The sequence below is a fragment of the Notolepis coatsorum genome (genome assembly GCF_963971535.1).
Source record: "Notolepis coatsorum genome assembly, chromosome: 20".
NCBI classification, from domain to species: Eukaryota; Metazoa; Chordata; class Actinopteri; order Aulopiformes; family Paralepididae; genus Notolepis; species Notolepis coatsorum.
Genome location: NC_140184.1, coordinates 70037740 through 70064174, shown reverse-complemented (window position 1 = coordinate 70064174; position 26435 = coordinate 70037740). Strand labels below are relative to the sequence as shown.

The 26435-nt window shown below is 45.0% G+C and overlaps 1 protein-coding gene across 1 annotated transcript in view; it reads left to right on the top strand.

The window, feature by feature from the left end:
• phlpp2 (PH domain and leucine rich repeat protein phosphatase 2) overlaps positions 1-26435 on the top strand; it is a gene marked incomplete at its 3' end in the record, with an annotated part of 293323 nt that overhangs the window by 137992 nt on the left and 128896 nt on the right. The window contains 1 exon segment of the mRNA XM_084337142.1: positions 10458-10583. Within this exon segment, the coding sequence (XP_084193268.1) occupies positions 10458-10583 (126 nt within the window).

Below are 26435 nucleotides of genomic sequence, written 5' to 3'. Positions count from 1 at the left end.
ACAACCGTTTAATCTGACTACAATGTTTTATGGCGCTTCCATCAGCTTTCTTAAAACCTCGCCCTTTCCACACTGTGCCAAATAAAAATGCGGTGCCGTGCGCATAGGCCGAATCTGTATGAATATTTACAGTCCTGCCCTCTGCCATGTTACATGCTTCCGTCAGTGCGACCAACTCTGCTAATTGGGCTGAACAAGGTTGTGATAATGCTTCGGCTTTTTCCACCACAAACCCTTCGCCCTGTGACCTTACCACGGAGTAGCCTGCTTTTAGTCCCTCGCCAACTCGATAGCAAGAGCCGTCAGTCCATAATTCCAGATCTGGACTGCTAAATGGAAACGCCTGCAAGTCTGCTCTGAGTTTAGAGTACCTCTCGGCTTCGACTATACAGTCGTGGGGTTCTCCATCCTCAGGCGTAGGGATGTCAGCTGCCGGGTTCGTTATGGAACACCTGACCAGCGTCACGTCTTCCTGTTCCAAAAGTCTGTAGTAGTGTTTAATGCGAGGCATCGTTAGTGCATATTTACCGGACTCCAACAGACTCTTTAAGTCATGCCTCACCATGATATCCACTGGATATCCCATCATAATACTTGCAGCTTTTTCGTACATCGTATACAGCCATTTCTCGGTAGCATGGAGCCATCCCCATCTCTACTTCCGAGTAGGCAATTGAGTAGTACGCCATCGGCTGCGGTCGCGCCCCCACCCCTGTGTTCTGGGCCAACACCGCGCACGCCTGCTTCTGATCTGGAGAAGAAGAGACGTAGAGTATGAATTTCTTGGTATAGTTAGGCAAAGCCAGGGCCGGCGCCTCTAACAGTCGGGACTTGATTGTTTCGAATGCCCGTGAGCCATCCTCGGTCCATACCACTTTACTACTCAGTTTATCAACGCCCACTTCTTTCATCATTTCTCTCAATGGTTTCACTATTTCCGTATAGTTCTCGACCCATGGAGAGCTGTACCCCATTATACCCAGAAATCCCATTAGCTGTCGTACCGTCACAGGTTTGGGCGCCGTCTTTATGGCCACCAAATGTTCTTCTGAAATAGCCCGATGGCCCTGTGAAATTGTTTGTCCTAAATAGATCACTTTAGGTTTACAATATTGCAACTTCTTCAACGACACTTTATGGCCGTTTTCCGCCAACAGCTGCAACAGTTTCACGGAATCGCGATGACATGTTGTCTGATCGTCCGCGCACAGTATCAGATCATCCATGTACTGAATGACCCTAGAGGTCATGACCTTATCCAACCCCTCTAAATCCTCCCTTAGGATTTTGTTGAATATGTGTGGCGAATGCTTTAGTCCCTGCGGGATCCTAGTATACTCATAATATTCATCCTTATAAGTAAAACCAAAAAAATGCTGGCACTCCTCGCTCAAGGGCACACTAAAATATGCACTACACAAATCTATAACCGTAAAGTATTCAGCTTTCGACGGGATAAATGTCAATAGCACATGGGGGTCGGGGACATCTGATGGATAGTCAAGTAACACCTCGTTGATAGCTCTTAAATCATGCACCAGCCGGTAAGAGGTATCAGGCTTCTCCACGGGTAGCAACGGCGTGTTGCTCCGGGGATTAGTTGTTTTCCGTAGGACTCCTGCAGCTAAAAGTCCTTTGATTTGTGGCTCGATTCCAGCCACCGCTTTCTCCTTTAATGGATACTGTTTTTTCCAAGGCAGGGTGGCCCCAGGTCTAAGCTCCACCTTCACAGGTTGAGCGGACTTGATTAGTCCAATGTCAGTGCTGTTCTTTGCCCACAGCGTCTCAGGCACCGCCTCCATCATGTCCTCTTGGAGGCTTGATGCATTAGGGAGTTCTCCCAGTGTCTCTTGGGATAATTGCACAGTTTGGGGACGACCCATCCCTGTGCCTTGGACCATGATCTTAATAAACCTTTTATCAGGGCTTATCCAGATCCGTTTGTTTTCTTTCATCTGTTCAAATCGCTTTGACCCTTTTAACCTCCTTCCAGTTAAGAGTACCCTCCTCCCGTTCGGATGCACTACTTGCCCTACTTAGATGCACCTCTCCCCGCCAGGATCAGGAGATGCCACGTGTGGGGAAACCGGCTTTTTCAGGGCTGCATTGCCGCCTACACTGGAACCCCTCTCACCCAACCAAGGATACAGGCCTCCACTTCCAGGCGAAGGTCTCCTCTCATGAACAGAAGAAGCCCCCTATTTTACCTTCAGGTGCAGTTTAAGGCTGGGTCCCTTTCCAATCTTAGGAGAGACAATCCAGATTCCTCTGAATTGACACCCCTTATCCTTCTGCTTCCCAGTGGTTCTTTTCAAACCTGCTGATCACAGAAGCACAACTCGCCTACTAACGCATTCGGTTTCGGCTTATTGTGGCCTGACTGTACATTGAGCCCGACGCATTTATGCCCATACTGTCCAGTCACTCACGGCCCCACGTCCCGCGTATCTGTGACTATAAGCAGGGTCATAATGCTCATCGGACCGACCGGTGACGCAGTCGATAAAGATCTCATAGTCCATCATCAAGTCAGGACCCCAAGCAGCTGAGGTCCGTAGTACCTCCCAGCCACTCAGTTTTGAAACCTACGGTCTGCTCCCCATCCCACTTGCTTTGGGTATGGAAACTTTGACCGTTTTCACCAGCCTGGCCTGTTCACAGCAGGTGCCGTGCCCCTTCCGGTGCACTGCCCCACTACTAGGTTTGGACCGTCGTCCACCTACCACCCAGTGCCCACATATACATTACATGCAACGTTATCTGGGCCGACTAGACGGTAACACAGTAAGATGTTGGTCATCTTGCCAGACACGAGGGCCTTCAGTTTCTCCCCAGCAACTATAGAAGTGATTTAACGTGCCCAGGGAATCTTCCGATTCCACCGCCGCCTGTTGATGGATAGAGGTTCGGAGTGCCCACCTCCTCCCTATCCATCCCTTCCCTTGGCCGTGAGGCGGCCGCATACTCTCTGTCTGACCAAGTCTGGGCTGACCTGTCTGGTTGCCTAGCTATCAGCTGAATTGATGTCTTTGCTTGTCCCTTCTCTTTGTTCCCGCATCATCTGTCATTTCATAAGGACTCGTCATCTCTAATACAGGTAAGATGGGGTATATTGTCCCCCCATTCCTACTGGCATATGGCGGGGGTGCTAAAGCTCCCTCAATTCTTTCCTGTTGGGCAATAAGATAGGAAGCTGGGGTGGGTGAGGCTAACTGAACTGCACTTTGGGCGGTGACAGGTGCTGTGTTAGGGGCCAGGGGAGTTATGGTGACCGGGACTACCTCCTCTACTGGTTTGTCTGCATCATTGCCATTTGCAATGGCCTTCCTTTCACTATCTCTCCTCTCGGCTTCCCGTGCATAAGCTTCTATCATTGTTGTTTCTTGCAAATATTTCTTTGCTCTTGCCACGTCGCCCCCTTGATATTCATATGTCTTAATTAGCATTCGTATATTAGCTATTAACTCCAAATCAAAAGAACCCTCGACAGGCCAACGTTTCGCAAGCTTTTCCATCTATCATTCCATCTTTTTGATACATAAATTGCTTTTTCCAAGTAATATTCGTTACCTTTTGTCGTGTCGTGTTCGTTGGCAATAATCTGTACTGGACTCTCTTCCATCCATCCAATTACGGTCGACTTATCTGCTTTGGTTGTGGCTTTCATTTTCTTATATGCGCTTTTTCTCCCCATTTTTCTAAAGTTTCTCTTGTCTTTTTTATCTTGTAACAATGGCAACAGGCAGAAAAGTAGCTTCTGTAATCCCTATCTAAGTGTAGGTGTCTATGCTTCTTGTGACTGACTCCTACTCGGACAGCCAATAGTGGCACTGTGGGCCCTTCCTATTCTCTTCTGTCCCTTGTTCACCTGAAATTCCTATTCTTACCTGATTTGTGGTGTTCCGTGTGTCCAATCGAACTGCTGGAGATCAGAGCACACAATGACAACAGTTCTTGTTAATTTATCAACCGGACTTGTACTTTACTCTGTCTTTATAATCAAATTCCTGAGAGGTTCTTTTCATTCACTGTATGAGTATCTTTTTACTTTCCTCATACACTCTTAAACACGAGACATTTGTAATTGATACATGTGTGTGATACCGCCAGTTTCTACTCCCTGTTTCTCTTCTCGTTCGATCTCTGTCAACACACTGGGTTCCTATTTTTTGTCGAATTTCGGCTCTCCTTTACTTCCGCTTGATTCCGCTCCAATTCTGATACTCCTCGGAAAACAAAAACATCTTGATTAATATAGTTACATTCATTTTTTCACATTATTTTTCATTATTCAGTACCACACCCCCCAGGGGACACCTGTCACTCAGACACGTGTCCCCCAGAGATAATCTAAAGAATGCCACGGACGCCGCGCCACGCACGCCGTGAGGTGTCAACCCTGTTTATTGAAGAGACCCTGACAGCCCCTCCACAGCGGCCTGAACACACCTCACCACAGGTACAAAGCAGTCAGCATCCCGGCAACTTATCCCGTCCTCCAGGCCAATATCCCCAGAGTCCAGTGCCCTGCCGGACGGCAATGCACAGCCGACCAGACCCAACACCGAACTCCGGGTACACCGCCCCACATCATACAGTCAATCCAAACGTACCTACTATGGAAAAAAAAACACAATTGCATACACAACCTTATCTCGCCAACGGCAACATACGGTCGTCCAGGAACGTCCCCCACACCCACACGCACGCTCCGGCCCTCCCACTCCCCAACCCTGAATGTCCACCACCCAGATCAGAGAATAGTTGCCAGCGCGGACGCCGGGCATCTCGGCTTTATTGGAACTCCCACTCCCACCCTGCCACCCTCCGCGCCATCCCTTAACATCATCATCGCATACGCAGGTGCAGTCGAGCAGTGTGGGTCCTCAGACGCAGAACCAGCCGCGCCGAGAGTCCTGAACACGTACGCCACACACACCCTGATTACATTCACACAAACAACTATAACCGCAAACATCACCACAGCACACAGCAAATACTTAGCAATTGTCCATCCTATATAGCCCATCCAACTTTGACCCCAGCCCTCCCACGAGTCCTCCCGCGGGGGCTGCATCTCCCTAGTAATATTCTTCAAATGCTCTATAATCGCTGGTAAGCCACCTATATCATTTTCTGGGATAAATGTGCAGCATTCCTGACCAATCAACGCACACGTGCCTCCTGAACTCGCCAACAGGAAGTCCAAACCTGTCCTTGACTGCAGTTCCATCAGTCTTAAGGACCGTAACTCTTGAGCCTCCAGGGTCATACCCTTCGCGGTCGTAGCCGCCATATCCTCAAACACGCGAGCTAGATGGTCCAGTTCACCCATGTTCGCATACGTCCCCCACCAGGGAAACGCCACCCTGAAAAAGTGGTCCGCATCCCTCCTTCTCCTTGACCTGGGAAGCGTCGGCAAAACATCTGACACCCTCATAGCCGGCACTAAATACCCCAATGCACACCTACCCCTCCACTTAATAGGTAACGCGGCGTACGCATACTCACCACAAATCCAAAACGCCCCACCAGGGGCTGGCGCCTCTGAATCCTTACCCCATACTCCACTCTCACCCAAGCAGCCGTCCAAATAGCCCACGTCCCTACCACCGGACCTCCCCTCTACGCACATCTCAAACCCAGCCGCCCTAAATGCCACTGGAATGGGGCTACTGTCCTTTAGCCCTGCATAACCCACAGCCTTATTCGACCCCAACTCCCAGCCCAAATACCTCAATATCTTATCATGACTCACCCCGTCGCATAGGCGAGGGAGAGGCACGTCTCTCAACACATTGGCATGACACTTCGTTAAGGGGTGCGCAATCAGAGGAAGACCCGCGTCGGCCGCTTGCGGGGCCAAGCCACACACATAGCAATCCAATTTATTAGCCGCTTTAGCCACCGTCCTCGCCATCCCCAAAAACAGATTCCCGCGATGGTCTGGCAGCGACCTTCTACCCACTACCACCACCTCTGGCTGTTCAGGTCGCTGATATGGATCATACATTATCGTACCGACCAACACACACAACCAAACCACCGCCACAGCACACCCCCGAAGCACCCGCCTACTACTGTCACTCAAACCAGGAACCATGTCGAATGTTCCGTCCTCCTCTTCCTTCCTCCGTCACCGGCGCGTATCCTAATATGTCCTGCAATCCCCACAAACAACAACACAACTTTATAACTACACACACCACAGTCCACTGACACGAAGACCCCAACCTTAACACAATACCAGGACACCCCGGCACCCCAAGTAGGGCAGGAGAAAGAAGGCCGTAACGAAACCGCCGACCGGTCAAGAGAGGACCGGGCCAGAGGGAAAACATGTATCTCTATGCCGGTCTTCAGAAAGAAGAGGGGGGAGAGAGAGAAGGGCTCAGCGAGTGAGGCAAAGGATGGAGTGGGGGGGTAGAAGGGAAATGGGAGAGAGGGGGGAAAAAGGGAGAGAGAGAGAAAAACATGCAGAAGGGGGGGGTGGGGGGCAAAGGGAAAGAGGGAGCAAGACAAGGAGGGGGGCAGAAAAGAGAGGGAAATCGGGAGGAAAAAGGAGAGGGGGGAGAGGGAAGAGAAAGAGAGAGCCAAGGGAAATAGTGAGAGAGAAGAAGGGGGGGGGGAGCGCAAAGGGAAAGAGCGAGAGAGAGGGGGGCTGAAGGAAAAAAGGAGAGGGGGGGGGGGGGGGGGGGCAAGGGAGAGAAAGTGAAAGGGGAGGGAAATGGGGGAGACCAGAAAGGAAAGGCATAAAGGGGAGGAAAAAAAGGAGAGAAAGAAGCCATGGAGGGGGGGGGGGGGCAAGGGAGAGAAAGTGCAAGGGGAGGGAAATGGGGGAGACCAGAAAGGAAAGGCATAAAGGGGAGGAAAAAGGGAGAGAAAGAAGCCATGGAGGGGGGGGGGGGGCACGTGGTCCCGAACAGACCTGTTCCAAACCTTAAAACATATTACACAATACGCCATACTTTGCAACTGCCCAAACGCCTCCTATGGAGGGGGAGGGAGAGAGAGAGGGAGAGAGAGAGAGAAAAGAGAGAAAGTTAGAGAAGAGATAGAAGTGAAAGAGAGGAGACGGGGGTACAGGGAGTGTAGGGAGAGAGATGGAAAAAGGGAGTGAGAGGGAGGCTAGGGGGTGTGGGGAAAGAGAGAGGAAGAGAGGGAAAGGGAGAGAGGGGGGGTCAGCGGGAAGGGAGGCAGGGAGAGAGAGAGAGGGGGGGGGAAAGAGATGGAAAGAGGGAGGGAAGGAGTGCGGGGAGAGAGAGAGAGGGAGAAAGAGAGAGAGTGAGGGAGATAGAGAGAGAGAGAGGGGGAGAGAGAGGGAAGGAGGGAAGGAGTGTGGGGAGAGTGAGAGAGGGAGAAAGAGAGAGAGTGAGGGAGACAGAGAGAGAGAGAGAGGGGGAGAGAGATGGGAGGAGGGAGGAAGTGTGGGGAGAGAGAGAGAGGGAGAAAGAGAGAGAGAGGGGGGGGGGGGGAGAGATGGAGATGGAAGGAGGGAATAGAAAGGTGAGAGAGAGGGGGGGAGAGAGAGAGAGGGGGGGGGTAGAAAGGTGAGAGAGAGGGGGGGTGAGAGAAAGAGAGAGAGAGAGAGAGGGGGAGAGAGAGGGAAGGAGGGAAGGAGTGTGGGGAGAGTGAGAGAGGGAAAAAGAGAGAGAGTGAGGGAGATAGAGAGAGAGAGAGAGGGGGAGAGAGATGGAAGGAGGGAGTAGAAAGGTGAGAGAGAGGGGGGGAGAGAGAGAGAGAGAGAGAGAGAGAGAGAGAGAGAGGGGAGGGAGAGAGAGAAACAGAGGGACATCACATACATCCAACCATACAATAAGCCTCGCATGACATACTGCCCAGGACGGGAGTCAATGACGCCTCTACCGCCCCCTAGCGCAGTACCTACCACATCACTCCGAAAACATAGAGCCCCTTACAATGGCCACCCCAGCCCCGTCTAAAATGGCGACCACTGTACTCCACTTAAAACGGCTGCGTGTCACGAGCTCACCCCAGGACCCCTTCTAACCTGCTTCAGCAGGCCAGACTGAATCCCAGGTTGACTCTGGCGCCACCTAGTGTACTTTTAACCACATCACAATTAATTCCAGTCTTTCACGTCTCACACACATTGTCCTTTCTCACAAGTGCGCATGCGCGCACTCCCATACGGCCTACTCACTCGCCACTCATCCTGCATTCGTTCAAACTTTCAGCCAATACCATGTAAACATTAGCCAATACCGCAAACTCACACAACTCATCCAACATAAATGACAATTCAGTTACACTGCAATATCATCCCATTCACAACATACAGTATTGAACACCCCAAGCGAGCCACGACGAGCTATTGTAGCATGTAGCTTTAGCCAGCCGCGCGCTACGATACGCACGAGTTCTGACGAGAACGCGTTTTGTCCAGCACGAGCTCCGACAAGCATGCACGCGCCCCTCCACGCATAGTTGGGTGGCACAGTGGACATAGCGTGCGCACCAGGTTCAATATTAAAAACCGTTCTCAGTCATATTGTAAGTGCCAATTTACAGATTTAATCCATACTACATCACGCAACGTACAACACAACCATAAATCCTTTCACTCATACTCAAACACATGCCTAACCATAACTGCAATATCATACACATCCTCCAAGCTTACTTATCATAGAGCCCGAACGTCCGCGGCAGATCTCACATTCCGTCAATAACTACCGCGCGACTTCCTAAATGCAAGATCAAGCGTATTCACCCCCCGTACTATAGTCAGTGTTTAAGTTTACTATAGCGCTTTAATCGAATTCCCACTAAGTACTTATTTTTATTACAGCGTACGCAATCAACTAACACGCCGGTTATGCTCAAGATCAAAGAGGATCTCCGGACCCGTTCGATATACGCCCTAAAGTCGAACATACATCTTCATTTAATTCGGCCTGATAGTTTCCCGCAGATACATGTCCTGACTATCCATGTTCAGCCAGCAAACCATCCTATTGAAGCCCCTTGAGCACGCCAGCCCCGCTTATATCAATTATTACGTAATAATCCTGTAACCGCACAAACCACGTTCCCCGATTACGCAGGTCCTAAATCATCTTACCAAGCCGATTTACATGTTCTAAAGAGCAACAGAGCCCATCTATACAGTACACACGGCTCTCTCCCCCTTCAGAACAAGCAAATTCCCAATCATCCCAGCGCTCCTTTTCCCGAGAATACGTTTTAGGGATCTCGTATTGCTCAGGACGCGCCTCCTGTCGCACGCCACCAGATTACCGAGCTTCCTGGCCAGAAAAACCTTTCATCAGTCGCCATCCGACGCTTTTGACCATTTCCCATAACCAGATAGTTTGTGCACCCAATATACATCTTCATTTTACATGAGGCAATATCTTAGCAATCCCCCTCTTGGCTCGAATTGAACGCCCGTACACTCCATAATCACACTCACCTGTGTTTATCAGCTCCGGATCCGCGATGACGACTTGTTGAGGTGAACAAATGAAGTAAAAAAAAAATAATTCTGTTCTCGATCAAACGGTCGTATTAATTCTAGGGCCACGACACCAATAAATGTAGTAATCTTCCTAGCTTAATATACTCTGCGTTGTGTTTACTTTAACAAGCCCTAGAAGTTTTATTCTACATACAAACAGCAGTAACCTTGAAATGGTTTCTGCTCGTTACCAACAGAGAAAACGGCGGCGGTTGAAGAAAACGAGTTCCGAGCAGATCGATCTTTGAAGAATCCGTGTTTAATGAAAAGGATTTCAACAATATTTACAAATCAATGATTTGAAGAATAAATGCAATGAAACTACGAGATGCAACCAATATGCCGGAGGATCGTAGAATTCAGACTAAATATTCAATATAACCTAAAAAGCTTGTAGCTATAAGCATCTCTCGTCTCGGCTTCTTCTGAGGTGTAGTTGGAAGTGCCGTCTCTCTGTGTTTTTCGCCGGTCGGTTTGTCCTTGAGTCAAAGGGAGTGTGTAGAGTGAGCTGTTGAGCGTTGTCTCGTTCGTGGGGTTGTGTTTTTGCCCTCTCTGTGGAGCCGGCCATATTCAAATCTAGACTCCGCCCCTAATTTTACGTCAAGCGGGCGTATCCGTCTGATTCGTACCGAGCTTCCTGATTGGAGAAACAATAGCTCTGGCTGTCAATAGGCTAGTCCACTAAAGTGACGTCAGAACTGAATTCCTTAGTGGGCGTTCCTCCAACAGTTTTACAAACCTCAACGGGGGAAAAGGGGAACCCTTTGATGTAGGCTATTTCCGTGGTGCCTCTTGGTCACCGTGGGGGGGGGGGGGATAGTCATCGCCACACCTGGCAATCTATCCTTCCCTCCCTTGTGAACCCTAAGGCCTTCCTGGGTATTTCCTGTGTATTCAGGCTCATAGGCTCGATGTCTACTGAGGTTCTTTGATCTTAAAGCTGTAAATGTTCTGCTCTCTGTGTCTCCGTGTGGAGGTGGAGGAGGTGAGGAGGAGGCAGCACTGTCTGATGTTCAGCTCCGCCGGACCACAGGCCCAGACCTACTTCGTCAACTTCGACACGCTGGCCGACTACCAGCGATGGCACCGGCAGGCATCAAAAGTAAGCGTGCGTGTTCACGGTAAACAATATGTTTGTGTGTGTCCACGTCAAAGCTGCTTGTGCGTGTGTCCTCCCGTTTTTCCTTTCAGCTGTGTTTTGTTTCTGTCCCTTGTCCATCCCTCCCCGGACGATGTTGTAATCGGAGACGGGACGCTGAGAGGGCGGTCATCGCTGCTGTAGCGTCTGCTTGCTCTGGCTCCCTATCAGAGACAGCCTCCCCCAGTGCCTCTGATAGGCTCCCGCAGAGAGACCGCCTCCCCCAGTGCCTCTGATAGGCTCCCACAGAGAGTCTCAGCTGCGTGCGTCTGGCAAGGATTGAGCAGATGTTTTTTTACAGGGTGTATGGCTCACGCACGTCGACAGGGGATTCCGCGTTTTCTTTGTACGTCCGTACATTTTTTACTTTGACGAGTCGTTTAGCAGATGGTCCCATTCAGAATGGCTTCTTGTTGTACAACTCATGGTGGACAAGAGCAATGCTAAATGACTTATGAACACATTACCTCCGCCTTTTAACCTGAGTGTCTGCATGTTATCTCCGCCAAGGAAGTTGGCTTTTAACCCCTGTGTGTCTGTATGTTATCTCCGCCAAATAGGTTGTGTTTTCGCCACTGTGTCTGTTTGTGTGTCTGTTCACAACATGTCAACAACAAGAAGATAAGTAATGGCCAGATTAGCATGAAAGTTACTGTGTACATTCATGCCACCCAGAGGAAGAACCCTATTGATTTTAGAGACCTCATGACCTTTCCTCTAGCGCCACCATCAGGCCAAACTTCTTTAAAATTAGCCGTTTGTTGTACAGTCACAAAATGTGCTGTGAACATTTATGACCCCTAGAGGAAGACATTTTCTCCAGCCCCACCATCAGCCCAAATTGAGAACAAGACATCTCGTCAAGTAACGGCCAGATAGCCATATCATTTGTTGTGCACATTCATGATGCCAGAAAGAACAAGTCTACTCATGTTTGGCGACCTTTCCCCTAGCACCACCATCAGGCCACACGTATCTCCTGACCTGTTAGAAGGCAAGCACTTGTTCATGATACCTAGAGGAAGAAACCTCTTGATTTGGGTGAACCCATGACCTTTGCTCTAGCGCCACCATCAGGCCAAATGTTCCATTTTCAAATTAACGTGTCTTCTTAGTCCTAGAGTCACACAACTCATACCCAGACATGCAGCTTGATTGATTGAACATTTTATTAAAGGGGAACTATCTTATAAATGGCCTTTTTGAGTGTTTAGCATTGTTTCCTAGCTATGTGAACTTATATTAATATGATCTATGTCTAAAAATTCTCATATTGGCGCATTCTTCCAATTCTCCTCTCACAATATTCACCCTCACTGAACTGAGTCATTTGAAAATGTGCGCGATATGTGATGTCAGAAAGACACCGCTGCATGTTAATGTTCAGGCGACGACGCCGCTGCGCAGTGGTTTAGGAGCCCAGGCTCAAAACGGCTCGAGATCTTGAGGTAGAAAAATGCTGTTTTTGAGGACTTGATTAGAAATACAAAACAATGAATCAAAAAAATATATATATTACAGAGGTGTTCCATAGACTCACAGGAATTGTGTAAAAGTGCCCAAATAGTGAAAGAAATAGTAAAATAGTTCCCCTTTAACAGATTGCAGAATGGGTACAATACAGTACAGCTCAATACACACAATTGTTAAGGGGATGCAGACCAGAGAAAGACTTTCGTCTTGTTTACATCAGGGTCCCCCATTTTCAATTCATCATAACATATATGACATACATGACATACAGATAGACCAGACCTGGGCATTGTACGGCCCGCGGGATGATTCTGACCGGCCCGCGAAAGATTACATGATAATAAATTTTTTTTTAATAAAAATCTTTTTTTAATATGACTTTTTTTTAACTTTTTTTTTCATGTCAACATTCACACGCACAATATACGCTTACCTAGGATTTGACTTGATTCAACAACAAAGCAGTCGGGGGGGGGGGGGGCCGAAAACGGTCGAAAGTGTGGTTATTTGAAGTTTGGATTTTTTTTTTCACAACTGAGGTAGGTTGATTACATTTTTAGAGACTAAAGTACAGAAAAAAGGTACCGTTGGGTACCGGTATCGATTCACAGGTACCGGTACCGTATCGGTTCAAATGTGAACGGTACCCATCCCTACTGAACACACAACTGCAGGGCAAGGGCATTTTTGCTCATGAAATGCATAGCCATGTGAGAGCCTTCATGACAAAGTTGCAATTAATTTCAAGGCAAAAGGCGTTTTCAAGATTTCAAAAAGGTCGAGGATGAAATGCAGCTGGTTTCCTCTCCCTTTACCTGCAGTATTGATAGTTGTTCAGCTTGAACTCATTGACCTGCAGTCTGATTCACTACTGAAAGAGCAATTTAAGTCAGCATCACTGCTAGAGTTCTACTCTGCTCTCAAGGAGGAGAACTTTCCAAACATGAGGAGACATGCTCAGAAGATGTTGGTTCTCTTTGGATCCACCTACATATGTGAACAGACATTCTCAGTCATGACGTTTACCAAGTCCAGGTACAGATCCTCTCTCACTGATGAACATCTGGCAGCTGTGCTTCGCATCTCCACCTCAGACATGCAACCTGACATTGATGGACTTGTTAAAGCTCAACAGAGACTGGATTTCTCACACTGAATGAAAAAAAGAAAATAACTGAAGAACACTAAAATGTGGAAATATAACAAGTGAAATGGGACACTTGATCTTTTTTTTTCTTTTTTTTGCACAGTTCTGAAAACATTCAATGTTTAATATAGGCATGTAAAGTAAAAAAGGCTACAAAACTGGGACACTTTTCTGCAGTTCAGTGACATGGCTTGTTTATTTTGGCTATAAGATGATGTGATGTCTTTAGAAAGCTAAGAAAATCCTTGTTTCAATAGTATATGAAACTCAAAATGCCCTTTGTTATTAATGTTTCACATTTTGTTTATCATTTTGGAAATAAATTCTATTTGAATAAATGATATTTTTGAAAGCTAACCTCACCTTTTAATTGCCAAATAATAACATACACTCTTACCAGGGGTCAAAACAATGCCATTTACTGCTTTTTATATAGAAATCAAATGTATATTATGCATAATTGAGTTTGGAATTTTGGCCCGGCCCTCCAACATATTTTCAGTTGCTCATTCGGCCCCCTGGGAAAAATAATTGCCCACCCCTGAGATAGACAGTACTGCTACATCTATACATTTATGACATACCAGATTTACAAATACAGTACTGTTTGTGATACAAAAAAAGTTTAAAAAGAAAGAGTATATACATTTGACGAAGAAACTGTACATTGGAGGAGGTGGGGTGGGGGGGTTGGGTAGCAGTTAGCCCTGGGCTTCCGGGGCTTTAGCCCCGGATGTTTTTCTCCTAGCCCCGGATCTAAAAAAAAAAATTTTTACATTTTTTTTGATGGCAGCATCCCCGTTGTCTGTGCTGAATGTTTGTTAGTATTTTAGTATTTTTCTTTGGTTTTTAGTAGGGATGCTCGATATTGGCTTTTTTACCGATACCGATATACCGATATTGTCCAACTCTTAATTTCCGATACCGATATCAACCGATATCACATTTTAATGCCGATATCGGCCGATAATATCGGACATCATTTCTATAGAAATGTAAATAATTCTTTTTTTAATTAAAAGAAATAAAAATTGAAAACCGATACCGATATTTTCCGCTATCACATTTTAATGCCGATATTGGCCGATAATATCGGTAGGCCGATAATATCGGACATCCCTAGTTTTTAGTACTTTTAAACATCGATTTTTAGCAAGTAGTAGTTTTCATTTGATCCTATATAATTTTTTCATTCACCGATTTGTGGACTTTTTTTTTGTGTCTTGAAAGGCGCATTATAAATCAAATGCATTATTATTATTATTATTATTATTATTATTATTATTATTATTATTATTATTATTATTATTATTATTATTATTATTATTATTATTATTATTATTATTATTATTATTATTATTATTATCATCCAGGAGGGAAAAGACACTTTGGATAGTAGGGACTGCATCTCTGCCTGTCCTGGCCACTTCATTCATTAAGGAAACCTACTTGCGTTCAGCGTCCCACGTGACCACGCCTAGCACGGCAGCGGCAGCGGCGTGCAGGTTGCTGCGGCATTATGCATACGCAATCCCCCCTGTTTTAACATCGACGGTTAGCTCAACTCGTTCCTCAGCTTGCTGTGGAGCCTGCGGTCCAGTTGGTGACAAGTTCGAATCACTTAAATTTTTTTTATTTTTTTTTACGTTTAATTAATTTATCGCCTCTCTATATAAACGTCGCCGGTTAAGTTTAGGCATTCTTTCGGAGTTGGTTAAGGTTAGGGTTAAGTTTAGGCATTCTTTCGGAGTTGGTTAAGGTTAGAGTTTGTCTTAGAGCAGGGGTCGGCAATAGGCGGCCCGCGGGCCGAAATTGGCCCGCCAGCAATAATTTCTGGCCCGTCAGTTTATTTTGAGAATATGATATTTATTTTATTTTCATCATATTATTTTTATTATATGCATACTTTTATGTTTTATCCATGTTGAGAGTGAATAACAGGTATAGAGTGAGGTGCAATGCACCGTGCTTGCTCAAAGTGAGGTGGACAGCGCGTGGTGCTGAAATGGGAAAAGTCCATGAAATAAAAACACCAGTTCAGTAAGACATTCAAGCTTTATCTTTACTCATGATTGACGGCACCACACATGCATGTGAACAGTAATGCAATTAAAAACAATGCAAAAACAATGCAATTAAACTTTAAACAAAAAGAGTGCTTGAAGAAGCTCCTGAAATGACAGCGCTATAGGTATTTGAATTACGAGACATTCGGAAGTCCATTAGCTCCATTTCCAGTGCAGCCTCATCTAACAAGGTTAACTATCATAATCGATCGTCCCACTATATTCCTTTATCCGTAATTGATCAGTCTCCCCAGTTAGTAGCTAGATTAATATATTTAGCGGAAGTGTCAATAATCTATAGCGGGGGATTCCCCAATCTGGATGCGTCAGCCCCAGTCTCCTCCGTAGACCAGACCGTCTCATTTAACAAGACGAGGCTTGTTTGAGATTCAATAAGTATAATAATAAGTAAGACAACGGATAAGTTAAACGAATTCCATATAAATCGATAGTTTTGACATTAAACATTCAACATTAAACTGGTCCGTGGCCGTCAGATAGACGGTTGCGCGCGCGTAATGTAGGATAGACCGATAGAGAGGCGCTTTATAATACAATGGAAAAAAGACAAAGGTATAATGTTCAGTGCATGTATATGTCGTTTACAGTTTATTATGCCACCTATGCAGCTCTTTTATTTTGACAGAGTTAAAAAAATGTCACTATCATTATATTAAATTAGCCATTGTTTTTGGTTCTGGCCCGCCAAACAATGGCTTGGGGAAAAATTGGCCCGCGGCCAAACCTAATTGCCGACCCCTGTCTTAGAGCATGGCAATAGAATGCCTGTCTTTCTTTCGCCGGTTAAGGTTAGGCATTCTTTCGGAGTTGGTTAAGGTTAGGGTTAAGTTTAGGCATTCTTTCGGAGTTGGTTAAGGTTAGAGTTTGTCGCAGAGCATGGCAATAGAATGCCTGTCTTTCTTTCGCCGGAGCAGCAGCCTATTTCCGCTCTGCCGCGGTCACATGGGCGTCGTGGCCAATCAGAGAAACGCTGAACGCAAGTAGGTTACCTTAAGTGTTCACGCGTCCTGGCCAGGAAACACTTTGCAACTGTGATCTCCTCTGGCAGTAGTTGGATATTGTAATGTGTGGCGAGGGGTTGCAGCAATTCCACTGAGAGAAACTGGTCTGAGGCTGGATAACATGCCTGTATGCCTCTCATACGTTGTTCTCCAACTCATGAGAACCTGCTCTCAAGCTCTTGCAGCATTCTGTCGAGGACTGGATAGAACAGTCTCTGTCTCAGCTGATCTCCATGAGGTCTGAGCTTGTGCCACAAGATGACTCAACTACATACTCGTCCATCCTTTTCTGCTTCCTCCTTTTGCTGGTAGTATGTTCCTCAATCCCAAGGCCATTACATATGGCCTTTGTCCTGTCATACATGTCCACTGCCATCTCTGAGGTGCGATAACCTTTGAGTGTGTCCTGCACTGTGCTTTTAAATAGTACAGATAGGTATTGAAGATGTGCACTTTAACGCAGCAGCACCTGGAGCCATCCATACCCATGTCCAGTGTCCACTGACAAAGACATGCTCATGATACTGTGATAAACTATAATAAGCTTTAATCGAACCCTGGTTAATTTCCTCGGATAGTCCGGTTGGTTTGGGGTGGTGTGAAAGCTCATTCACTCTTGCAAGTGAACCCTGCTGCGGTTCATTTGAGATGTGAATGCAAAGCGGACCAAAGGCAGGAAAAGACCCCAAAATCTAATATTTTTTTTATGAGAAGACTGAAACATTATGTATATAATTTTTTCGATTGCTTAAGCACGATTTTGAAAACAGGGCCCGGTGTTTCAAAACACTACACACAATTAGCACAACCACACACACAATTATCAGAACACCTCAACTCAACACAAACTATACACTAATTTATAAAAACTACATTTTGTTACCATATGAAACACACGTTTCATATGACTTAATATGTTTGAACCAGTTACACACTGCTGTGCTTAACCTAAAACACATTTAGAAATTCTACTTCTCAGTGATTAGAGTACTGTAAGTGAAGTACACAGAGAATGTGCAAATATACAATAAATTCACCAAACACTACACAAGACCAATGCTGTAGACTGATGAAAATATAATTTATTTATCTCCATATACCCAAATCAATGATGCAGACTGATGAAAAAAAGAATGCTCTCCATATACCCAAATCAATGATGCAGACTGATGAAAATATAAATTTTCTCTCCATATAACCAAATCAGTCAACATTTCAACATGGAGAATCACAACAAAACATGTCCCAGTTTTCATGCTACTACAGTGTGCATAACACAGTAAGCTCAGCAAATATCAGACAAACATAAAATACTGTATCCAGTACAGGTTAAAATTACAGTAAAACAAAAACAAAAATAGAAAACATTTAAATAGAGTACAGAAAATACTAGACATTATCTCTTTGCCTAGCTGGATCTGGCAAGAGATTATTTTGTTGTGATTCTCCATGTTGACATGTTGACTGATTTGGGTATATGGAGAGAAAAGTTATATTTTCATCAGTCTGTATCATTGGTTGTCTTGTGTAGTGTTTGGTGAATGTATTGTATATTTTCACGTTCTCTGTGTACAGTACTTCACTCTCCTTCCATTTTGGTTGAAGGCAGGTGAACTCACCTGTTGCATTTTTATAGTGCTTAAACCTGATTGGTGTATCTACAATTAAGCAATGGTGTGTTTGTGCATCTGATTGATGTGTTTAACCAATTGGCTCATATGTGTTGTAATTTGACATTCTATGTGTAATGTAATGCAAGTCTGTTTAGTGTTTTGCAAATCACTGTGTATTGTTTTGCAAAAAGTGTGAGGCTGACTTTGTGTTTATAGGGGTGCAAATCTGGGCCTATGTTTTGCTCCTTGAGTGTAAGGTTTTGATAATTGTGTAATACTTTTGATTTGAGTGTTTATGCAATCGAAGAAAACTGTAAAGACTAGAGATTAACTGTTTATTTCTTTTGTACATAGGCTGTTTGTTTATTTGCTTATGTGTATGATTCTTAACTGTGTTTTTATTTTGTTATTGGTGTATATGTGTGTGTGTATGTATGTATGTATGTATGTATGTATGTATGTATGTATGTATGTATGTATGTATGTATGTATGTATGTATGTATGTATGTATGTATGTATGTATGTATGTATGTATGTATATGTGTATATATGTATATTTGTACCCTCGTTGGGGCCTCTTGGACCATATCAATGTTTTATCTGGCTAAATAAAGGTTAAATAAATAAATAAATAAGAAACTGATGATTTGGTCCTGTTAACTTTGAATTTTCTATGGGGACTGCCCAGATCCCTCTCATGGACCTGGACCTCACTTTAAAAAACTTGAATCTAGTTATTCAGTATTCGTCTCTAATTACTCTAAAATTGCGTATTTCTGTGTGTAAAAAAATAAATAAAAAAAGGTTCATTGTGTAGCAACGTTAAATTTTTTTTTTTTTTGTTTTATTATTATTATTATTTTTTTTTAGCGTTTATCGCTTTTCTGGTCAAGCATGACCGACAGTTGTAGGGTGAAACGGGAGAGAGAGCAGGGGGAGACATTCGGCAAATGACGGCGAGTCCGGGAATCGAACTCGGAGTCAACCAGATCCGTGACGCAGCACGGAGTCCCGCGACGCAGCGCGGTAACATGGTGTGCTACTGGAGCACCCACGTTAAACTTTTTCATTCACATATTCATAGTAAAGTATGGTCTAATGTATAAGTATGTTTTCATCTCTTTCTGCAGCTTTCTCCAGAACGTGATCTATAGCCCCAAATACATTATATTGATGATGCAATACAGTTTTATGGCAATCAGCGCGATATAAAAAATTACAACTAGACGTACTTCTAGAAGTTACTACACGTCATCTGATGTTGACCGGATGGGCTAGGGGCCGTTTATAATTCTGTGGGCAGCGTTATACCAATCATCTAATGTGGGTCAAATGTTGATAATAGCAGTTAGTATCGAAGACGGTAACGTTACACGCTGAAACTCACCCCAGTCTCCGCGCGCCGTTGGGCGATCATCGTAGAGTTGAAATCTTATCATTATGGGATGTAAATTTACCCGGTCCATCTCCAGCTTGTATAATGGTATATACGTCCAAATCATGTTGTTTATCGAGTTATTGGCAATCGATCACTGTGTAGCGTGACGAGCCAGAGTCGCGGGACCTATAGCGAGCACCCGGAAGTACTACGGACGTAGCACAACCTCTATGCCACTTCCTGTTAAAGCGATTGCGCCGATCGGCCACCAGATGGCGCTCCTGAACCGCCAGAGAGCTCAGTGGGTCCTGCTGGTGGATCTCAGGCCAGCGGAGGGGACATATGAATCCGATCGCAGATTTTTGAAATATTGATATAAGGACGCTGTACAGCGTCCCCCGGCAACTTGAGCATGGCCAGCAATGACGTCAAAACACGTTTCATGGCAGTCAAAGTGTTAATGAACATCAAGTACAAAATACAAAATGTAAACATGCAGGGTTGTAGCAAGAGCTAATTTACACACATGCACGCACAGTACAAATATACATTTATTTAAAAAAAATAAAAAACTCTTTTACTTGAAATATTTTCACTGTGCTCCTAAATATTTTTGGGTGCTCCTAAATTTCTTTGTGTGCTCCTAACTTTTTTCATTTAGGAGCACCTGTGCCCCTAGTGAAAAAGGTTAGCGTAGAGCCCTGGGTGGGGGGTGGTGGGTAGGCGGGGTGGGGGGGGGGTAAATGTACATTGGATTATCGACAAAACCTTACTTGGTCCCAAGAAAAGGGTCTCGTGTGTTACTGGGTTAGGACATTTACTGTACATTGGAGGGGGTTGGGTTAGGACATTTACAGCGGCCAGTTTCGAATTGCAGTCTCCCGTAGGTGCTCCTTGAGAGTGGTTTTAAAAGTGGGTAGTGAAGTGGTTTTAAAAGCTCCTTATTCTCACAGATCTAAAACCATGAACCGAACAGCTTGTCTGATCATGATGACATTTGAAATATGCTGTGCCTTTGTTATATCCTACTGAGGGTATCAAATATGTATTATTTTAATAGTTGATAACCGCCAGATCCAATACAAAAAAAAGTGAGCTAGTAAGATGTGTGAACAGCAGAGTGGAGAGATGGTGGTCTGCGCTCCACCGAGGGCATCTCTCTAGTGTCCTAATGTATTCCTATGTTGAGCAGCGTCTTTCTGTGAAACAAGTCTGGTCTACAAGCCGCCATGGCTTGGCTTGGCTCTGCCCATCTTTAATATCCTAATTAATAGCCAGTGTGGCCCCGGTGCGTTCCTTGGCTCTAATGAGCTCTGTTGAAAGCCTCCATTGAGGCAGACGGAGACACACAATGAGCCCTAGCAGGAACGAGCCACCCAGAAACAAAAAGACAACAAAAGAAAATCCAATTAGTTGCAGATTCCTGCCAGGAGCCTAAAGTCCAGCATCTCCTGCTACCATGGCGGTATGGATCACTGGGTTGGCTGAAGTGGCCGTACACAGCATTTAGACTTACTCCGACACGAGAGGTTTCTATGGAGACTGGAGATGATGACTGATTAGAACGCTTTTTTGTCTGTGTGAGTGTTTGTGTGTGTGTGTGCAGATGCTAGGTGAATGGTTGGATATGAACACAGATGAGAGAGGAGGAACAAGAGACTGAGAGTCAGGAAGGGAGGGCATTAGAAGATTGGAAGAATCACAGTATACATTTCATGTATGAAAAATATAGCACCACGCTATATTTCTGTACAATAAAACGGTTTGTAACTCATTCACTGTGTACTAAACCTGTTTATGTGTGTATATATCTACCCCTTCAATCTCTTATTGTGTTATATTGTTGTAACTTTATTTTCTTTGAGGTTCTTTTCATTCTGTCATAATGTTTTTATTTGCTAGCCATTGCCCTGTAGGGCTGTTTGACCCGTGCTCTAGCTCCCTGTCGCGACTCTGTGATGATGATGATGGGTCTGCTGGCTGTACTGAGGCCTTTATAGTAATACTTTGCCCCTCTCTTCCTGTCGGTTCTTCAGCAGTGTTACTGGGAACAGCCGTCCACAGGCAGAAGTCGGATTTCTCGCCTGTTATCATGATTTAAGTTCTTTGCTTTAGGTCGAGAAGTCGGATCTCTCACCGCCCTGTTTTCTCTTGTTATTTAAGTTGTACTTACTACTACTACTAAGTATCCTTCCTTGTTACTACTACCTGCTTTACCTGGTACAGTATTGTTATCGCTCAAAGTGTTTCTGATAATAAAAAAAACACATATTCGAGAAGAGCAGCACCCTCTCCGTCTCCATTCTTCCATGCCATACTGGAACTCAACATTCTTACCTGGATTCCTAACACGAGAGCACTCTTACCCAGATAAGAAACTCTTACCCAGATGAGAAACATTTAAAAAAGCCTACCATTCATAATAATAATAATACATCAGATTTATATAGCGCTTTTCCTAATGCTCAAAGACACTTTACAAAACAAACAATACAATACAATACAGTTTTAGTAGATAAAATAAAAAATATATATAAAAAGGTGAGAGAGGAAGGAGTTCATGGGTTGAAAGCAAACCATTGGTCAATTGCCCCCAAATACGACTTTATAAACCCAGAACTTTTCAATAATAATTATTATTATTATAACTTATTGCGTGCGTTCTGCTTCTGAAATGGATAATATTATTGCTGTAGAACAGTTAGATGCTCTGGCTGCCCAGGCCGTACGCATAGAATGCATATTTATAACCTCCCCTCCCCTCCCCCCTCTCCTCTCTTCTCTTCTCTGCTCCACACTTACAAGTTATGAGCGCACTCAGGGTTTTAGCCACAGGGACCTTTCAGAGAGAGATGACAGGTGACAGATCCGGTATTTCCCAACCTACTGCGCGATTGGTTCTTGACAAGTACCAACAGTATTGACAAAGCCTACTTTGCTGGAACGATTTATTTGGCACTATACAGTACGTATATCTATCTAGGTCGTCCTCGGACGGGCCCTCCATCGGTGCTTCCAGTCATCCCGATCCTCCATGCATCTGGCTAGCTCGCCGGTGCATTCTGTTCCCGCATCTCTCCTGAGTACGTCCACGTAGGTTAATGTGGGACGTCCTCGTGATCGATGCCCGTGTGTTGGTTCCCACAGCACAAGTTTGCTGGTTGGCATCTCATGATGTCTCTGGCAGTGACCTGCCAGCCTCATTCTCCTGACTGCCACTTTCTCGCTCACCTTTAGCACCCCCCCATACAAGTTTGCATTAGTGACATGCTCATCCCTGTTGATGTTGAGCACCACACGCATCATTCTGCATAAATACAAGTATAAGTCTTTATTTGTCATCAGATTAACACACACATGCAATGAGCGACCCACAGGAACACACACACACATGCGCTGAGTCGCGAGTCGTGAGACGTGTGTGTCATTTTGAGATCAGTCGCAAATCGCTTCCTGTTGAATGGATCAGACAGGGATCAGATGCCGAACCTCGGCTGTTTTACACACGCCTCATTCGCCTTATAAGGAGATGGTGGGCGTGTCTGTATGCAAATAAATAGAGCGTGAACGCGCATTTCAGTTTAAGAACAGGTGGGATTCATCATTCAACACACCTGGGTGAGAACGGATTTGGACTTTGTTACAACCAAGTAGTGATGCACCGATGTGAAAATTGTGGCCGATACCGATAACCGATATTAATATTGCTGTTCTGGCCGATACCGATATTTACCGATGTCGATATCTCTGTATAGAGATTTTTTTTTATGATAATCAAATAAAGAGCTATTTTCCAAAACGTATAATTTTTTTACTTTTGTAACTTATTTTCAGAAATGACTGATATTTTGAAAGGCCAAAGGCCAAAACATGTAAAAATTAAAAAATTAAAAAAAAATATATATATATATATATATATTTTTTATATCGGCCCATATCGGCCCTATCTTGATATCGGAGCGATACCGATGTGTAAAAAAACTGCCATATCGGCCGATATTATATCGGCGGCCGATATATCGTGCATCACTACAACCAAGCATAATGACTTGCCCTAAGGCCTCAACAGTCACAGGAAATATGGCTAGTTTCCCAGTAGGCCTTGGTTGTGGACAAATGGACAAATGGTGGACACATGGAAGTCAGACACGTTTTTACCATTGGGTTAATCAGATGTTTTTTCTCAGCCATCGCAGCGTGTCTGTGTGTGTGTGTGTATGACGTTAGCGCTGACCAGGTCATGGATAATAGATTTAAGTGCATAAGTACACATATACTATCGATAATCTAGCGTTTATTTGAAAACGATTCATAAATCAGCCGAACAATGACAACATGTTTTGTGTATTCCACTAAAGAGCTATTATCGCGGAATTTCTCTGGAATTAGAACTCTCCAAAACTATACTCGTATTCAAAACGGTATAAAACGGAAATGTACCAATGAAAAAACTATCCGTTTCATACATGTTGACTGCAAGCAAGTCATTGATAAGCGAGGGGTGTTTTAGACCCATAGCCATAATTTAAGATATAGTTTAAGCCTTCGCAAATTTCTTCGCAAAGTTATTGCTATGTACTTAAATTAAAGGAAAGTCTGGACCTGTTCGGCAGTGGCGGTCCTGGCTGATGAATATATTTTGACCCACAGGACGTCTTTTGAAAGACAGCTATCCTGTGCGTGATGGAGAGGGGAGGCCGAGATGGAGTACTAATAGGCCTGTTGTTAGATCCTGATCAATCTGGCCAGTATCACGTCTTCTTGTGTTATCCTCTCTCCATCCAATTCCTCTGCGTTGTGTCATTTTAATGGTCCCGACGTCTCAGATACTGGCTGAATATAATCCTTATCTCTCCCCGTTAGTACGATCCGCAAACCATAATAATTCTCCACCTTCGTAAGAATTCGACACTTTGACAACGTGAAATACCTTACAAGGAAAAGCATTGTTTATTGATATAAACAGGAGCCTCAGCTCAGATGTTAACAGATTGTATTGTCCTTGAAGAGTCTATTCTAATGATCTCTCGGTGTGTTCAGTCTATCGTCCTTTTGCTATTCAGTCCAATAGTGGTCAGGCCTGGTCGTTAGCCTGAACCCTCCTCGTGTTAGCCGAAGCTAATGATGATGTGTCATTCTTCCCCCCCCCCCCCCCCCCCCCCTCCGTGATGAGAGGAGAGAGAGTCTCTTCTGGTTTCTTCCCTCTTAGTCTCAGTCAGATTTTTTGTCTGCCCTACCCGGAACCACTGTCAGCTTTATAGGATCTTCGTCATAGCTATGATAGCCCACCCCTTTCTGGTTGTCATGTGCCGCGCTGTCATGACAACTGCTAATAACCTTTCACACATTAAAATGCAGTTTCTACTGTTTCATTAAGATGAACCCCTCTCCCTCGCTCTGGGCCCACACTCGCTATCAGTGTTGTGTCTTAGATCGGAATTCAAAACAAACACCCTGCTAACGCGGCCTGTGCCTGTGAAACCACTGGTTCACCACCGTCAATATCATCCCGTGATGATAATGATATTACCCTCTTAAAGCGTCTCTTTATATCAGTTTATAAACCAAATATACATTGAAAAACCACCAATTTCCCTCAATCCCCCCTTGATTCTTATCACCCCTTCAGAATCATAAATCATTATTTGGTTTTTTAATTACTTATCCCAAAAATAGACTGTGGTTGAAGCAACCCAACCTCATCTCTTGTGCACAAGAAATGAAGACGGCCCGCGGTCAACCCAGTGATCTTGCTGGCTGATGTCTGTTTGCGCCCCCCTTCGTGCACAAAGGGAACCGAAACAGACCACCAAAACCAACAACATCCAACGACTCATAACAATTAGGGCCCCCCTGTCTGCTCCCAATAATTATATCCTGTTGTTTTACTGTTTTCCCTCTTATCTACCTTCTATATATATATATCCTTCTATACATATATATATTTTTTTTTAAACTTTGACCAGTCAGCTGGTTCTTTTTAGCGTTTATCGCTTTTTCATCGCACTCATACTTGGTCAAGTTCGACCGACAGAAGCAGGCTGAAAGGGTTCAGATGGGGGGGAAGACACTCTGGGAAAGGCACGGCTGCCGTCCGGGATTCGAACGCGCTCAGCCCCAGATGTCCACGGCGCTGAAATAGCACTCGCGGTACGTGGTGAGCTACTGGAGCTCCCCCTATACATATATCTTATATATGAATCCTCCATTTATATCTCATACTCCTAATCAATGAACACAGGACTTCTCGCTGTTGTCTCGTCTCTCGATCTCCTGATTGACTCTGAAAGGAAGTCACTGTTTGTCCATGATTCATTCAATTCACCCGCCCATGCTCTGTTGTTTCAAAACGCCTCGAACAGCGTCTCCGCAGGAAAGCCCCCTCCGATGTCCGCCTCGTTCTCCCCTGGGCAACACCGCCTGCGACTGCTGGACTCCGCCCTGTCGGCCGTCTCCGCCCCGTTGGCCGTCTCCGCCCCGTCGGTCATCTCGGTTGAGGCTCATCTCCACCGCCGTCGGCCCTCTCCAGACTCTGAAAGCAGAAACACCACGCCAGCAGTTTTCTGTACACTCGACCTGTGTTTTCTATTAGTCTACCATGGCTTTTGGGCCTGCAGCTTGTTCCATGGAGTTATCTCCCGTTCTCTATATATTTTTCTTCTGCAAGCCCCTGCCATGGCCACGCCCTTTCAGACTGTTGGACGGTGTGAGTGTCCTACAGCCCATGGCGCTATTTGTTCTCTATTAGTCCCCCACCTTCTCAACACCCATATCTATCCTACAGGGCTGTTCCCTGTTTGTTGTCTTCCGGCGTGACACCCGCAGCTAACCGATTCCCACTTCCGTCGCCCTATCTGTTCATCCCAGGTTGACCCCCAGCGCGCGCCAGTTCTTCTGGTGACGTGTCTTCTGAAGACTCTGCCTATTTATTAGGTGTGAGAAGGCCCCACTGGAGATCGAACTCCCTCTTATTTCATAATTAAACTTATTTAATTAACCGCATCTCATCTCAATGTGCAATTCTTATTTAACCCATTCAATAATTAAACTATTTAATTAACCCGTATATCGATATTATTATTATGATAATAACATCCAACCGAGCATCGCTCTAAC